Source organism: Prunus dulcis, chromosome 7, assembly GCF_902201215.1.
Source record: "Prunus dulcis chromosome 7, ALMONDv2, whole genome shotgun sequence".
In the NCBI taxonomy this organism is placed as follows: Eukaryota; Viridiplantae; Streptophyta; class Magnoliopsida; order Rosales; family Rosaceae; genus Prunus; species Prunus dulcis.
This window is the reverse complement of record NC_047656.1, coordinates 19,567,021-19,584,477: the sequence shown is the minus strand read 5'-3', so window position 1 is coordinate 19,584,477 and position 17,457 is coordinate 19,567,021. Positions and strand designations below refer to the sequence as shown.

General features: G+C 37.7%; 4 protein-coding genes across 4 annotated transcripts; 1 reads left to right on the top strand and 3 right to left on the bottom strand.

Annotated features, from left to right (window-relative positions):
* The first annotated feature begins 1,178 nt into the window (after positions 1-1,178).
* LOC117633582 (pentatricopeptide repeat-containing protein At1g08070, chloroplastic) lies at positions 1,179-3,533 on the top strand. Its single transcript, XM_034367240.1, has one exon. It carries the CDS (start codon positions 1,242-1,244, stop codon positions 3,456-3,458), a length of 2,217 nt encoding a protein of 738 aa, XP_034223131.1. The 5' UTR covers positions 1,179-1,241; the 3' UTR covers positions 3,459-3,533.
* On the bottom strand, positions 3,530-4,817 carry LOC117633607 (early nodulin-93-like). The gene is made up of 4 exons (XM_034367265.1): positions 4,551-4,817; positions 4,061-4,122; positions 3,889-3,964; positions 3,530-3,788 (listed from the first exon to the last, which is right to left on the bottom strand). Exons 1-4 carry the CDS (start codon positions 4,639-4,641, stop codon positions 3,694-3,696), a joined length of 324 nt encoding a protein of 107 aa, XP_034223156.1. The 5' UTR covers positions 4,642-4,817; the 3' UTR covers positions 3,530-3,693.
* A 4,335-nt stretch (positions 4,818-9,152) lies between these two features.
* On the bottom strand, positions 9,153-10,979 carry LOC117635982 (protein kinase PINOID 2). Its single transcript, XM_034370390.1, has 2 exons — positions 10,358-10,979; positions 9,153-10,179 (listed from the first exon to the last, which is right to left on the bottom strand). The coding sequence occupies exons 1-2, from the start codon at positions 10,936-10,938 to the stop codon at positions 9,279-9,281; spliced, it is 1,482 nt and encodes a 493-aa protein (XP_034226281.1). The 5' UTR covers positions 10,939-10,979; the 3' UTR covers positions 9,153-9,278.
* Positions 10,980-13,556: 2,577 nt separating this feature from the next.
* Positions 13,557-16,894, bottom strand: LOC117635531 (G-type lectin S-receptor-like serine/threonine-protein kinase At1g11330). Its single transcript, XM_034369833.1, has 7 exons — positions 15,715-16,894; positions 15,462-15,554; positions 15,153-15,373; positions 14,795-15,002; positions 14,473-14,710; positions 14,184-14,334; positions 13,557-14,093 (listed from the first exon to the last, which is right to left on the bottom strand). The coding sequence occupies exons 1-7, from the start codon at positions 16,892-16,894 to the stop codon at positions 13,794-13,796; spliced, it is 2,391 nt and encodes a 796-aa protein (XP_034225724.1). The 3' UTR covers positions 13,557-13,793.
* Between the last annotated feature and the right edge of the window lie 563 nt (positions 16,895-17,457).

Sequence of the window (17,457 nt, the reverse complement as noted above, 5' to 3'; positions counted from 1 at the left end):
GCTAAATATAGATACAGGATGCTTGAAGATAATATGCTGCATGAATTGAGCTTCACCACCAACGCCAACCCCATGTCATGCCTATGCCACGTTGGATATATATGGGACCCTTCGAGGTGGCACACTCAAATGAAGATAATTCCTTTCGGCCTTTTCCTCATTAATAATAGAAATATATATACAGTTTCGATCATTTGGACCACAGGAGTCTAAGAGATTGTGGTTACTTACCGTTGGATATTAGTCCAATGGTTCAAAAAAGTTTCTTAAAATGAGTGCAAGAGTGAGTGATCCGTTGAATTTATATCTAACAGTGAATGACCACAAATCTCTTAAACCCCTATAGTCCAAGAGATCATAACTATATATATTAAAGCTTTACAGTACGAAATTTAAATATCTGATCCAAAAAAAAAGGTTGCAAATGATGGGCCTATGAGAGTGCTAGCCATTCTTTTGGACATTCATGGACCATGAAATGACATGGCTTGACTTCGAAGTTTCATTTTTGGACTCCAACCTATAAAAAAAAGGTTTCATTTTTGGGCTTTCATGAACGCTCTCATGGTCTTGGGCCTGAGTTATCGATTATTGAGTCATTAGGTTTTTTTTATACGAGCCATATTGGGTGGGCGGAATCGAACCTCATATATCATGGTAAATACTTTTAATCACTTGATCTACAATTCATTTACAATATTTTTATTTTTTAAAATATTTTTATTTTTTAAAATATTTTATATTTCAAGAAACATTAGAGTGATTTTTTCTCGCATGATAATTTGTCATGTTATGTTTCCAGAATTCAATCAGGACCATAAACCAACATACTTAAACAAAAATTAATTAGAATAGGAGATCAAAACATATTCTCATTTCTTTTTACCAAAAACGAACTAATAGTAAATGACTCACTAGTTTAGTGATTTGAAGTAATTGCTCCTCCAGGAAAAATCCTGGTTCAAGTCCTAGCATATGTGTAGTATATGTGAAAGGTCTTAAAAATAAAAAAATAAAAAACAAAGAACTAATATTTTAAAGTAAATAATCATATATAACCAAAAAAACAAAAACAAAAAAGATAAATATTTTTGACATAGAAAACAAATTAATTTCAAATCTAATTAGTCAATATTTTTAGGAAGACTCATAGCAGTTATTTTTGGCGGGTAATCCTAACTAAGCCACTAACTGCATTTCAAACCTTATCCCTCTATTTTCCAACTTGAAGTTGCTCAGCCATGGTGTTTTCCTCTTCTTCATTACTATCATTGCCCATTTTACCCTCCACTTTCCATGTCCTCCCAACCTCTGATCCTCCGTACAAACTCCTTCAAACCCAGCCATCTCTCACCCTACTCTCCAAATGCAAAAGCATGCAAAATCTCAAACAAGTCCACGCCCACATTATAAAGACTGGCCTTCACAATACCCACTTCGCTCTGAGCAAGCTCGTTGAGTTTTGCGCCATTTCGCCTTTCGGCGACCTCTCTTATGCCCTCTTAGTCTTTCAATCCATCGAGAACCCCAATCAAATTATATGGAACACAATTATTCGAGGTTTTTCCTTGAGCTCTAAGCCAATACAAGCTGTGGAATTCTATGTTCTGATGCTTCTTTCTGGCGTGGAGCCGAATTCTTATACGTTCCCTTTTCTTTTGAAGTGTTGTGCGAAATTCGCGGCGAGCCATGAAGGGAAACAGATCCATGGACATGTTTTGAAGCTTGGACTTGACTCTGATGCCTTTGTGCACACTTCTCTTATCAATATGTATGCTCAAAACGGTGAATTGGATAATGCACGGTTGGTGTTTGATAAAAGTTCTTTCAGAGATGTGGTTTCATTTACGGCCTTGATCACTGGTTATGTTTCAAGGGGTTGTATGGATGATGCTCGTCACCTATTTGATGAAATTCCAGTAAGAGATGTGGTGTCTTGGAATGCTATGATTTCGGGTTATGCTCAAAGCAGTCAGTTTGAAGAGGCATTGGCTTTGTTTTCGGAGATGCGGAAAGCAAATGTCTCGCCCAATGAGAGTACAATGGTCGTGGTGCTTTCAGCTTGTGCTCAGTCGGGGTCTCTTGAATTGGGCAAATGGGTTGGGTCTTGGATTGAGAACCGTGGACTTGGTTCAAATCTTCGGCTTGTTAATGCACTTATTGATATGTACGCAAAGTGTGGTGCTTTGGACACAGCTCGAAGTTTATTTGACGGTTTGCAGCAAAGGGATGTAATCTCATGGAATGTCATGATTGGTGGTTATACACATAAGAGCCACTACAAAGAAGCCTTGGCACTCTTTCGGTTAATGCTATCAAATGCAGATCCTAATGATGTCACATTCTTAGGCATTCTTCCAGCTTGTTCTCATTTAGGAGCTCTTGACCTTGGCAAGTGGATTCATGCTTATATAGATAAGAACTTTCAGAGTTTGACCAATACCTCTCTCTGGACGAGTCTCATTGACATGTATGCAAAATGCGGAAACATTGAGGCAGCAAAACAAGTCTTTAATGGTATGGAAGCCAAAAGCTTGGCTTCTTGGAATGCAATGATATCTGGCTTAGCAATGCACGGGCATGCACATACAGCGCTCGAGCTTTTCTCGAAAATGGCCGATGAAGGATTCAAACCAGATGAAATAACATTTGTGGGAGTTTTATCTGCTTGTAACCATGGTGGTCTTGTAGACCTTGGACGCCAGTATTTTAGTTCCATGATCACAGATTACCATATTTCAGCACAACTGCAACACTATGGATGCATGATAGATCTTCTAGGCCGAGCCGGATTATTTGATGAAGCAGAGGCCCTAATGAGTAGCATGGAAATGAAGCCAGATGGCGCTGTCTGGGGTTCTCTTCTTGGAGCTTGTAGAATCCACAGGCGTGTGGAGCTGGGTGAACTTGTTGCCAAACATCTGTTTGAATTGGAGCCTGAAAATGCTGGGGCTTATGTGCTGCTATCTAACATCTATGCAGGAGCTGGTAGGTGGGATGATGTGGCAAGAATAAGAACCAGGCTGAATGATTTGGGGATCAAGAAAGTTCCTGGATGTACCTCTATTGAGGTGGATAGTGTTGTTCATGAGTTTCTTGTCAGTGACAAAGCGCATCCCTTAAGCAAAGAAATTTATGAGATGTTAAAAGAAATAGATAGGCTTTTGGATATGGCCGGTTTCAGGCCGGATACATCTGAGGTGCTATATGACATGGATGAGGAGTGGAAGGAAGTGGCCTTGAGTCATCACAGTGAGAAGTTGGCCATCGCTTTTGGTTTGATCAGCACCAAGCCAGGCACAACGATTCGGATTGTAAAGAATCTTCGTGTATGTGCAAATTGTCATTCAGCTACAAAGCTGATATCGAAGATCTTTGATAGGGAGATTATTGCAAGAGATGGGAACCGTTTCCACCATTTTAGAGATGGTTCTTGTTCATGTAATGACAATTGGTGAAAATCACTTAGAGGGTTGTATATGGAGATATACTCTTTCTTACTATGGATGTATTCAGTTGAGATTTTAGATTAAGATGGAAGAAATATTGCGTTCATATAAAAGCTGATAACTAAGTACACATCATTGCTCTAGTGCTATTAGAAATGAAAATCCATCTCAATTTATTTATTATCAAGATGATGGATTCACAGGCCAACAAAAACAGGAACTTAAACCCAGGTTAGCGATGAACTCATGCTTCACGGTTAGCAGCTTGTTTGAATGAGTTCCTTCTTGCAGTTGCCAAAACAGTCTTGTCAGCCACGATGAAATATGCCATTCCAGCCACTGCCATAAAATTAACATTTTCCTTAATTAATATATAAACTAATGATTAAATGAAGACAGTAATTACGATAGAGGATGAGGGCAAGGATTTAATGAAAACCTGTGGAGATTATGAGGGCCTGCGCAGTGGGATTGAGATTGGCTCTTGCCCAAGGTAGCATTCTCACACTAGCCATCTGCATGCATATAGATATATAAATTATACTTATTTTAGCTTAAACTGCCATAGATGTTCTTAATATTTTCAGTCCTGCCATGAAGCCAAAACTTACAGTTGGAATGGCAGTGGCAATGGTAGCAACCACAGCTGCCTTAGCTCCTGCTTTCACACCCTCTGATATTCCATTAAAAAAAAAGGAAAAAATAATTACATTTCCAGAAGAATCTTGGGCCCACCCAAAAAAAGGTGGCCCTATACTCTATCCATTTTGATCTGAACAAGAAGAAGCCCTTTTTATATATAGCATTTGTCAGCAAGAGCATGAGGAGAGTATCTATCAAATACAAAATCTTAATCACATAATTAGCATTATCAGAGATTCAGTCTGCAAGTATATATATATATATATATATATATATATATGCTTTGTAGAGGCTCAAGGTAAGAGCTAGATGGACTCTCAATTCTCATGATGAATTACCACATGACTTTCACACACCATCATACTGTAAATTTATATATAACCAAGATGAATTAATATAAACAATCAATAATAACGTTGGTCAGAAGGGAAGAGAAGGCAAGCATGAAGATGAAGATACCATGAGAGCAGCGCTTAGCCAAGGCCAGCTGATCAATTGAGGTCAGGCTGTTCTTCTCAAAGGGAGACTGAGGAGCCACATTTTTTGCCATTGTAATTTGTAAGAGATAAATGAATAACTGGTAGCTGAACAAGTTAGAGAGAGAGAAATGAATATGTGAGAAGGCTTTTGAGAGTTTGGTTGAATTGGAAATGGTAGATTTGGGTGGATATTTATAATGGATTTAGGTGCAGAGCTGGTTGAGACTACAGATGTTGTGAGAGAGTTAGATGGTTTCACTGAATTCTGGGGTCAGTCACTTGTTTTCAGTTTCACCATGTTGTTTATGGTTGGTTTGTTCTTTTTCTTTGGCTTTTTGTTTATTCCCCGCATGCCCATGGTTTTGTCAGGGAAATCTGGATATTTCCAAGTGATGTTGGAGGTTAGCAGTGTAAGTTCACCTACTCATTGATCAGGTCGGGGGGGGGTTCGAGATCTGCACTGCACATATTATCCATTTGGGGTTGCTAAATATATGAGTATTTATTTTTTCAAGTTTGTGAGATATTTTATTAAGGTGGTAGTAGTTTTAATAATAATATTATACCTTTTATGAAATGAAAGTCACTTTCTCTCGACTTTTGGGGGAGTGGAAACAGCATTTCTGCAAGTGGTTTGGAACAAAGATGCCCCAAAACCATGGGTGGCCCTTCCAAGTGCTTTGGTTGCATTGCCTTAAACCTAAAACTGTTCATCAGATTGGGACAGGTGTCCTAAAAGAAGGGCTCAGATCACTTCTGTTGCAGACAGTAGCATTCAAAATATCTGATGGGTTTTCTTTTCATCAGTTCATGGTTTTCCTCGAGTGGGTGGCTACTGTGGGGCAATGGTTTCATTCATATATTGCTTGTATTGCACCGCCACGGAGGCTACTGTGGGGTAGTGGTTTAATTTGTTCATCTTTTTCCTTTTGTGGAAAATTAACATTAATTTATTTATAATTAATGAGGCGTTAGTTGGATTCATTCATAATTTTGATATGCTTTTAATGATCCCGAGTTCAAATCCACATGATATCATGTGTGTGAGTTTTTCCCATTTCCCATCCTAATTTATCTTACCTCATTGAAATAAGGCAAAAGGCAGTATGCATATAAATTATATTATATTTTCTACCAACTCAAATCAAAACCTCATAAAACTCAAATGTCCAATTACAACATTCCAAGCGTTAACCAATGACTACATAAAGTTAAAAGGTGATTTTGTCTACAGTCGCGCTATAAAAATAATCAATCAAATGGCAAAAATGGTCCAAACATAGCTAGCTAAGCTAAGGCTTAAGCTATGGTAGCTCCATTCTATTTTTATTCAAAGTGTGTTTTAGTCTTCCCCAAACGAAGAGCCTCCTATGACTCTATGAGCATGAAAATATATTGGAAAGTAATAGTTGTTTGTTGAGCGTTTCTCTTCCTTAAATCTTAATTAAAGATGGTATTGACATCATGATTGCGATTGTTGTTTTGTAAATTTTAGGCACATGCAAGTATATATATATATATATATATATATGTGATGAGATATACTTGTACGGACAAACCTAAAATTAAGTTTGTGATAGGTTGACCAAAGACAAAGTTGTGCTTTGAATGTATTAAGATATACATGTGGGACTCACCTCACCTAGGCTATGCTATGCATCTATCTTATATTTATATACGAGTAATAATGCCCGCGGTTACTAATGAAGTGTATTCTCAGCTAATTTCTTGGGGTTGTCTCCATTGTTTAAGAAAAAAATTATATGTTTTGAAGAAATACCATTTGAATATTTAGTAAATATAAATTTAATTAATAAATAATTAAACTTTTATCTAATAGGAATTTGGGTTTCAATTAATATTGCTAACTCACATCAGCTGAGTTAGTGGGTGGGTTAGTCTAGATAATCTCTAGATTTAGTTCATTAATTGCTTGTGAATTTTATTGATTTATTTTAAATAAAGTTCATTCTCTGTGTACATGAGTTAAAGACCCTAAACTCCGATATCATACGGACATTGCCTTCTTCCTTGAAAGGAGTCATTCATACTTCTTGTAAAAATCTCTACACACATGTCAAACTGTGAATGGTCTTACTTCTAGAGAAGTAGACGAGTATTTCCCGGGATCAAATCTATATCAAATTAGTACAAGCATCCTATTGTCATTATGGTTTCAAATTAGTACTAGCATCCTATTCTCATTATGGTTTTCACAACTTAAGGATTCAATGAATAAACTCATGATGGCATCTGATCTGATGATGGTCAAGAACATCTCTTAATATCCTCAGTTGTAATTGTCTGAACTCAAATTATATGCAACTTTTTTTAGTGGTTGGTTACACTGATTAATATTTTGGTCCCCACATCCTAATAATAAGTAATAAGATCATGCTTGATGCTCAAGCGAATAATGTGCGCTAGAAACCAACAATATGTAAAAAACAAGGATTAATTTGGTACATCAAGTCAAGGTTTGAACTTGTCATTGAAAGTCATGATAATTAAGGAAACACTATACAATGTTTGTAGAATTGTTAAATGATTTCTGAATTATATTCATGATTCTTTCGGAGGTGGGAAAGCCATGAGAAAAGGCGGCTTGTCTAATCAAGACAATGATGCGTTGGCTAAAGGGAATTTGAGTAGCAAAATCATATAATTTTTCTTTTAATTTCAGCATGATGTACAGGATATCTATATAGATATATACATATATATATATATATATATATATATATATATATATATGCGTGATGAATTATTAGCTGATTTTAATTTTCCGAGAGAAATGGTACGATGACACACATTCCCTTTAATTTATTTGGTCTTTTGGCCATGACAGTTCCCAGTTCCTTGGTGTAGAAATACTTCATTTGAGGTTCACCACACACTCAAACGTGATTAATTCTTGTTTGTTTGTTGCTGGCTGCTAGATATAAATTTTCCCACTGGGACTGGCTAATTAAACTCAGCAACTTGGTTCAAATGGTTGCCAAAGTTTTGCATGAATTTGAACCAAACAGCATGCAGAAACCCAAAAAGCAACAGAGAATTAGATGAAAGTTCACATGTATATGCAGCTGGTTGGTTTGTCTTTGTGGATATGCATCATATGATGGGTTTCTGAAATCGAGCAATCATAAAATTTTGCTAACACATATATAAAATATACATCATGATTCATGAGTATATGTATAATTACTTTTTTGTTTTTTTTACCCGTTTGATGAAGCCGATAGCTAGCTAGGTAGGGGCTAGGCCCATGCATAGCATAGCAATACAAGGACTGTGATGTGAGAGAGATACAAATATCTTGCAAGTTGCATGCGCGTGCTGCTACAAAATACTGAGGCCTGCACAGTCTGAATTTCCATCAATGGTAAACGGGAAGCTCTTGAAAGCCAATGAAACCTCTATTGACCCTTCATGCACATAACGTTGACTTAGTGAGCCCCTCCCAAAAGCTTTACATATATTTACACTATATATGCATCTAGCTAGCACATCACACTGACATGACATACACAAATTCTTATATTCTCAGATACGTACAGCTGGCAATGCGATTGTGAGCATGACCCCCAATCAAATGCCAAGTTTCTGTGCTTGGGTGCATATACTAAAACAGATGAAAACTGATCTCCTTTTTTTCTTTTGCTTTTTTTTGTTTTGTTTTTTTTTGGGTGTCAAAATTGCAGATGGAAAGTTAGTATAAGTCTGATATGTGGAGAAGATTATAATTAGGAAGCTTCATGTAGTTCATAAATAATGACAAGATTATAAGAATCTCATGTCTTTTCATTTTTCCCTGTTTTTTTTTTTTTGGATGAAAACAGATAGAACCCAAGTTGGGAAGATTGTCTGCGTATAAATGACCTGTTTTTTTTTTTTTGGATGAAAACAGATAGAACCCAAGTTGGGAAGATTGTCTGCGTATAAATGACTGGATTGAATCAAAATGTAGATTTGTCTGAGCACTGAAGACCTTCTGCTTTGTGAAGCGTTCTGTTTTGAGACTAGCTTCATGAGTCATGTGGTCTGATTGGTATTGGTTGAAGTTGCTCTCTCTCTCTCTCTCTCTCTCTCTCTCTCTCTCTCTCTCTCTAATCGTACATGTTTGATCAGTAAGATTATTAATAACAGAAAGTGGTAAGATGGATATGGGGAAAAGGAAAAAAGAAGGTTGCCCTTTACATGATAAAAAATATCAGAAGAACAAAAAGAAGCGAGGAAGCATGATGGCTTTCTTGGTGAAAAAGAGCCTGTGAAGTGAATGCGTGGATATGAAAGTGCCCATATGCAAAAAGTAGACCATTTTCGTAAAAAGTAAAAAAAAGAAGCATATATCATTCCATTTTTCTTTTTTATTATAATTCTTTCCATCATTGACAGGAGTAATTATTGTCCTCACATGACTTCATAGACTTCTCATGGAAATCCCATTGGGACAATTATGGGATCCTCTACTTTTACACAAACTTCTTTTCTCTCTCTGTATTCTATACTTGCATATACACAGAGAGAGAAGAGAGAGAGAAGAGAGAGTAATTAGCATTGTAGCAGAGTGACTAATATATTGTACATTATAAAAATCATAATTCTCATTAATTAGTAGGAAAAACAGAGGAAAAATCTTAGTTTCTATGGTGTCAAGCATGAAAATTACTTTGCTTTCTGCTTTACCTATTTACATTCTAAGCAATTAGAAATAATCAACATGATGAGGGATCTGAAATGGTTCATCTCTCTCCTTCTTGCTTAACTTAGGCAAGTAAGCTCTATTTCTAATCTTATTATGCAAATCACTATTAGCAGCAGGGACATGAGGAGGCCTAACAGACCTAATCAAAGCCCAATTCACACCCTTAAAGAAATCATGCCTTTTGATCTCGACTGACCCTTTTAAGCTGCCAATTCTCTTCTTGGGATTCTTCACCAAAAGCTTGCTTATAAGATCTTGAACTTTGACCATCTCTTCAAACTCCTTGCTGTTGCTAACCCCAACTCTTGGAAACCTTAATGGCTGCTTAAGAATGTTAATGAGGGTTTTCTCATTGTTTTCACCTTTGAAAGGTGTTCTCCCATATAACATTTCATACAAGAACACCCCAAATGTCCACCAATCCACTGCACTTCCATGGCCTTGCCCTGAGATCACCTCTGGTGCTAAGTACTCATGTGTCCCCACAAATGACTTGGACCGGGCTTCGATCGGTTCGGCTACCATTTCCGGGTCAAGTTCTTGATGATCATCATCATCATTATTATCATGATTATTATCAGCACCAACTTGTTCTGTTATGGTTGTGACTGTGCCTTTCTTTTTCTTGTTTGAGGCAGAGAAACAAGAGAGCACAGGCTGCATGGGGGCTGCAACACAATATGGCATTGAGGAGCTCTTTACATTCTTTTGGTTGGATTCTAAGTCCATTTTGCGCCTTAGCAACTTCGGAACGACGTCGCATTTGAGTGACAGATCAAAATCTGAAAGCATAATGTGACCATCCTCTCTAACCAGCACATTTTCAGGCTTCAAGTCTCTGTAAACAATCCCCATCATGTGTAGATACTCTAGAGCTAACAGCGTCTCTGCCGCGTAAAACCTATGTTTAATTCATCCCAACATTGTAATTAGCACTCCTTAACTTCCTCATAATTAAGAAATCATATAGTATTTAACAATAATAATAATGACAGTCGTTAATTGCTGGTTTCACACAAGAACATTTTTCGAGTACAACTAAACTAAGATTAATTAGCGAAACAAATTTTGATTTTTACCTAGCAGATGAGATGCTAAAGCATTTTCCGGGCAGGCGTTGTCGAGCGGCATACAAGTCACCGCCAGGGCAAAACTCCATAACCAAGCAAGAATAGTGAGAAGCATCAAACTCAGCATAGAGAGTAGGCAGAAAAGGGTGATCAAGCATGTCCAAAATCTCCTTCTCCATTTCAGCTCTATGCAGTTTCTTCCTTATAGCAAGTGCTTCTCTGTCCACCACTTTCATGGCATAAAAGCACTGAGGCAAACCCACCACAGGGTTCCTTATCTGGCAAAGGTAAACGTTGCCTATATCACCGCTGCCGAGACGGCGCAGGAGCCGAAAATGGTCGAGCCCAACTCGGCCTTTGGTGCTCCTGAGCCGCCTCATGGCTTCCCATGCAGCTTGGTTAGCCTTGTGGGGCTTGTGAGCAGAGGAAATCAGAGATGCTTCAGTGGCAGAGGAACAGACGGAGACTGAGCTCCGGCGGCGGCTGCTGAAGCTCAGGTTGCTCATCCAGCTCCGGCTCGAGTCCGGCACCGTTATGGATGAGCAGCTGCTATCATAGTCCGATTCATCTCTGGTTGTTATGGCTGCCATTGATGATAGTGTTTTGAAGAAGCAGAGAGAGCATGTATGTGTTTGTGTTTGTGAGTTCTGTTCTGTTTGCTTTATCAGGCTTTTTATAACAGATTCAAACAAACAAGGCTACAAAGTGCTACTTTTGCTAATAAAGATACCAAATTTTTTTGTTTAAACTTAAGCCCCAATTGATGTTTTGGGCAGCTAATTAAAAGTCATATGTATATGCCTCTGCTTCCACAGAATTTCACAAGATTGCCATTGTTTTTACTTTATGATGAATCATGTGGGGTTCTCCCAAAAGATACATAGAAAGGGGATCCAGAGGATGGTTATTTTGGTATTAAATCAATTTATTTGAAATCACTTTTGGAAATTTCTTCTGCACCAGCATCTGCATTGCTATTTGCAGGATTTCTACAGCTGAGCTCAACCAAGCAAAAGACTGCAGCAAATAAAGAGCTTTAGTTTTAATGTTGTTCTAGGCATGCTTATCTCAGCTGACACAACCACTATGTTTTGTTTTCAAAAGCGGCTTCCAAAATAAATGGTTGACGCATGTTTCATCTTATAAAACCACCCAACCAAACACGGCATTGTAACTTGTAATTTCATTATTTACCTTGTCAACTTCTGATATTTATGAAAAAAAGTCTTGCATGGAAGTGACTATTTTATGATATTCATCATGTCTTTAGGATCCAACTAGTTGTGTGTGTAGTGTTAGTGTAGGTCATTTTGCCTCTCTCTCTCTCTCTCTCTCTCTCTCTCTCTCTCTGCACTCTGCTGCCGTATATATTTATTTGGGTGTTTCTTCAGTTGGTGGCATTTTTGTTATTTTCGCTCCACAAATGTGTCTTTCCCAACTCTGACGGTCAAAAGGCGTTGGTTCTTTTCCTGTTAAAAGCTCGTAGTACACCGTTTTTCAAGAACCATGATAAAAGTTCCCAAGCCACGCCTGCCATAAACGACATGTCGTATAGAACTGGGACTTGCATTGCACTGTTATCAACCAGTCAGTCAACTTCCTTTTCTTCTTCTTGGTCTTATTATATATCAACCAGTCAAATTGCATTCCGCTCTGGAATGGAATGGTAGTTACTTTGAAAAGTAAGGTAGTTTTTGGTAAAATTAGCAGACAAGCCATGGCCCGTTGGCTCCCATCCCATGCGATGAATCAGAGGAAAGTTGGTGGGTGCACCAAATACCCGTGCCTCAAATTCATATCCACCTCATTCTTGGGTACGTGGCTGTCCCTTTATATCCTCTGCCTTAATACGTGTTATGATATTCTTGTCATGCATGTGAACCCATGTAGATTGTAGGGGACCTGTTAAATACCACTTTCAGGAGCCTAGCAATATTGAGTCCTCTGCATATTTTAATTTTTCATTGTTGCTTCGGGCGATTTTTAGACGTTCATCAAACGTGAGCCTCACATTCATCAACGGACAAAATGTGTGTGTGTATGATTACTTTATCCCATTTTAATAATGCATAATCTTTGATTTCATGAATGCCACCCTAGAAAGACATCATATTCCCACCTTTTAGCTTTAGATCAGACAACAAAGATCACCCAATCAGTGTGATTCTGGACTTCTTGTTACTTACCCCATTCCATGCTGTTGATCTTCTGGGACCATAACCACTGTTTATTTTATCTTCACAGAACCATTAATGAAATTTTGAAGAAAATTGAAGAAATATTATTCATGAGGAGAAAAATGGAAGATGGGTATGATATTTAGGAGGATGGCACCAAATCTTGTCCCCCCCCCCCTGCCCATTTGAATGGAATTTGAACTTTTTCAGAAATCCTTTGAATTGTTCCTCTGCACATTTCATATTTAAAAATAAGTTGTATTTTATCCCTTTGCGCCTTTCCTTCAGATTCTCCACTGTTCTCCACAGGATCTTATCACTTTCAGTTTTTGGTTTCAATTTCAGGCAGCAGACCTAGCAAAAATGGCAGGGTTACAGAGAAGCATATGTATAGGAAGACTCAAAGCTCCATCACTTGCCCATACGTTCTTCACCCCTCACTCATAAAAGTATCCAAGTTACCCAACAACATTGTTTTGTTGGGTAGAATAGAAGAGTTGATTAGTGAAGACTTTAATTTTTCTGTTTAATTGTTTGGTGGTGTTTTGTATTGCATGAAAGTTGGATTTTTATTATATTATTAGGGATAGGGCCAAAATACCAGTCATCATTGGGAATGATCAATTTTTAGAAAAAAGTATAAGCGATAGTCTAAATTACAGGAAATATGGTTTTTAACATACAACCATGACCTCTGGTCTACAAGTCAATACCTTTGTTCATTGGACTAAACCCCTTTAGCGAATTATCATATTGAAGAGATTTGATTGATTTCCTTAACCAACAAATGCAAAATTAAAGTCAAAGCCCACAAAATTAATGCTGCAGGGTAATGCCTTGGAGATTTAGTATATATATGGATTAGAAACAACAGAAAAGTGAGAAGAGAGAAGAGAGTTAACAAGGAAGTTGAACAAAATGAAAAAAAAAAAAAAAAACAACATTTGAGGAGAATGGAAACAATCAAATGTCATTGTATAACTGTGAGCTTCCACTCCTTCAATAATGTACAGATCATACACTGAGAAAAATATGGCCAACCTGACAGCCCCGCAACATAAGGCATACACAATTATAGGAAATGAATGCAAAAGTTCAAAAACCCTTGTGGTTTCTTACGAAAAAGTTGATTTGTTAAGAAGCAGAAATTTCAGTGCAACAATGTGGATTGGATCAAAACTTGAGCAATCCATCTGTACATGAACAGGAACATGAACTATACAGGCAATCCATCTGTACATAAACTTGAGCATACAAGTTTGAAGTTGTTATCGTGCTTCCATGGCTGAAAATGTCAAAAGATTTTCAGAATGCACTTCACGTCTTAATGGTTTATCAACCTCTGTCATTAAGTTAGAATATGTAGGCTGTTTAGGCGTAGGCAAAGTTGCCCCTTCATTGCTGAACATTGAAACAACATCTGACATGGTTGGCCTCTCTTCTGCACAATCTTGGACACATAAAAGTCCCACCTGAATGCAGAGCGCAAGGCTATCCGTTGAACTTGAATCGGCCAATGTCGAATCCATCAACTCCAAGCATCGCCCAGATTTCCATAAATTCCATGCCTTTAACAATTTTCACATTTTAACACCTTAGATAAAATAAACAGGGGCATGAGAATATAATAAATTCAGAAGCCAGGTGTTGCCACTTACATGTCCTAGTAAGTTCAAAGAATGATCTGACTCATGAAAGTTTGCATTCTTCCTGCCACTTACAATCTCCAACACAATGACTCCAAAGCTGAATACATCAGACTTTGTTGAGAAAAGGCCGTGCATCACATACTCAGGAGACATATAACCGCTGGTTTCAAACAAGGGGAAAAAGAGTCATTCGAGTTTTATCAAAAGGATATGCTGCATGACAAGCATATGTTTAAAATACACTAATGCAGGCATGACTAAATCTACCTGTGCGTATAAACATACAGAAGTTACTTACTATGTTCCAACAATCCGATTTGTTTTGGCTCGACATTCATTCCCGGATAAAATTCTAGCCAAGCCAAAGTCTGATATCTTGGGGTTCATATAAGCATCCAATAAGATGTTGCTAATTTTCAGATCTCGATGAATAATTCTTAATCTAGAGTACTTGTGAAGATAAAGAAGCCCTTGACCAATCCCTTCAATTATGTGTATGCGCTGTGTCCAATTCAATAGTCTTCGCTTTGTTGGATCTGCATGAGTTGCAATTTACACAGCATGAGAGAAACTGACAGCCAAAAATAAGATAGGGAATGGGCATATATGAATTTACAAACCAAAAATGAAGGAGTCCAAGCTTTTGTTGGGCATGTACTCATAGATTAATATCTTTTCTTCTCGGTGAATGCAACAACCCAAAAGCTTAACAAGATTTCTGTGCTGGAGCTTAGAGATTAACTGCACCTCATTCTTGAACTCCAACGGTCCTTGTCTAGAATTTTTGGAAAGCCTTTTGACTGCAATGTCATGTTCTAGTAACTTACCCTGCAACAAAGAGCAGATACTGGTTTTTTTAATTTTTTCCATCGAAACTTTGAATCTAATATAACAGATTATCAATGTATATAAATGATCAAAAAGAGAAATCAATAAAACCTGTCACCATATGCCTTATTGTTAGTTCTGCACACACACCTTATAAACAGGTCCAAAACCACCTTGTCCAAGCTTATTTGCAAGAGAGAAATTATTGGTGGATGTCACTATGAAGGAAAAGCTAAGAAATGGCAACTCATGATCCTTCTTCGTTCCAAGTTCTATAACATTGGGACTGCTTGCATTATCATCAGAGCTCAACTGCAACAATAATAACCTCATACTGTCTCTCATGCCATTATGGAAGCCATAAATTCCTGCTGTCGATACAGAGAAATAAGTCCACACAACATATTTAATTTGGCAAAGTTTTGGTATATGTTGGCCAACTCAGTTTGGTTAACGTACCTAAAAACTTTCTCCATAAACGATGCAGCAATAAGATCAAAATGAAGAATACCAAGGGAATCACCATAACTGTGACAACCAACAGCTTCCTATCTGAGGGAAAGAAAAAAAGCTCTTTCTCAGATTTTAGGTAGAGAAAAAGGGAGGGTGTTCACATCTTACCATCTAAAAACTTTGAAGGCATTCAAAATGAATAAAAAATAGAGTGTTTCTTCTTATTATCATCGAAGTTTGAATAAAGGTGAAAGTTTACCGGATTTAGAAGCATTACCACGCACATAAACAGTGCTGTTTCCTGTCCCTACCAGTTTCAGAAGATCGCTTTTATTTCCATAATAAAGTTGACATAGAATTCCTTCATCTTGCAATGGCTTATATGCATATGCAACACATGAGCAATTGTTCCTGCACAATATCTCGCAGTCATAGGGATCTACATGAATTGGCCAGCTTAAAACCATTGAACTCGGCAGCGATCCTCTGGTGTTTGAGAAATTATCTCCACCTGAGCATGCTGATGGCATCGCCACCAAACAGCCATTAGAACTGCGTGCCATTGTGTCATCACATAGTGAATAATCCACAATCTCGATTTCCTGCCCTACCATCCTGAACTCATTAATCTCCCCATTTGAGGTTAACACAAACCATGAAGGCATGCTAGTGTTTTTGTTGTTAAAAGTAAGATAAATCTCATTGCTATTCCAAACAAAGCTGAAATTGAGATTATCTGATGTGCTTTGGAAGAAGAACTTAAATTCATGGCCATCCCACAAGCCAATCTGTTGGTAAGCACCATCACTGCGCCAGACATTGAACTGAGTATTGTTTACAGGATCAATGCCTAAAGCATAAGAACCATCAGCAGGGACAGATGAGCTAAACCAGGATACTAGAAACTGTTTCCTCAACTGCTCAGTATTCATGTTAAACAACCCCAATTTCATTCCAGGAAGAAATGTATCTGTCGGATAATAGAAACTCTGCCACAAAATCTCTTCTCCTTCCATGAGAATTAGATTTCCCGAGTCACCTATTGTTGCACGTGTGTTATTGCTTGATGCAAGTGCTCCATAATTCAGAATAAACGGAGCATTTCTTTGATCACTAATCACCATGTTCCCATCATACCTGATGGTGAGAAATACTCCTGAGGAACCCGGTACTCCTGGGAAATCCATAAAGGGGCTATCTCTATTTGCAACCCAAACTGGCTTTTGGTTCTTGTCATTCTTGAACCAGATTCCCAAGTATCCATTTGGTGCAGCATGGGAGCTGAAAAAGCCTAGCTCAAACACTCCACCAGCAGAAACCAAGGTTTCATTTCTATATAAATACTGTCCATGCCTGAGGGAGTCTGATGCATGAGATAAGCACACAAAGAAGCAGCTGAAGATACAGAATACAACAGAAAATGCTCTCCATGGTTTCATGTTAAACAGATTAAAGAGAGACAGCACTAGTATGATCCAAGTCGAAGTTGTCATGAGGCTTATTATACTAGTGACAACATTTCTTGATGCACCATAATCAGAAATGAGAGTCGAAATTCAACTTTAAAAAAATAGTCAAAATGGTAGACTTCTAACAATTCTTTGGAGTACGGTTTCTGTGAAGTGAAATGTGAGCTAGATGTTGGGAACTTATGGTTTGGTGAATGATGTTGCTCCGGTTTCGTTCCCTTTTCGCTGAAATGATGTTGGAAACTTATGTGTGGGGAATTGAAATGATGACAGAATTACAGCCTAATGAAGATTTAATTTTGTTTTTTCAATAAAATCCTATAGTCCAAACGAAGGAATAAACATTGTTGACCTCACTCCTAACCAAGGAGACCAGCAGTCCCTCTAAAATCCAAGAAAGTGTTCACTATTTCTTGGCCAACGTTATGTGCATGAATATTTAGCATTGATATTATCATTATCATATTCTCAAAAGTCTAACATCTTGTTTTTAGTTTCTCCCCTCCCTATGCTCATAATTTTTTTTTAAAAAG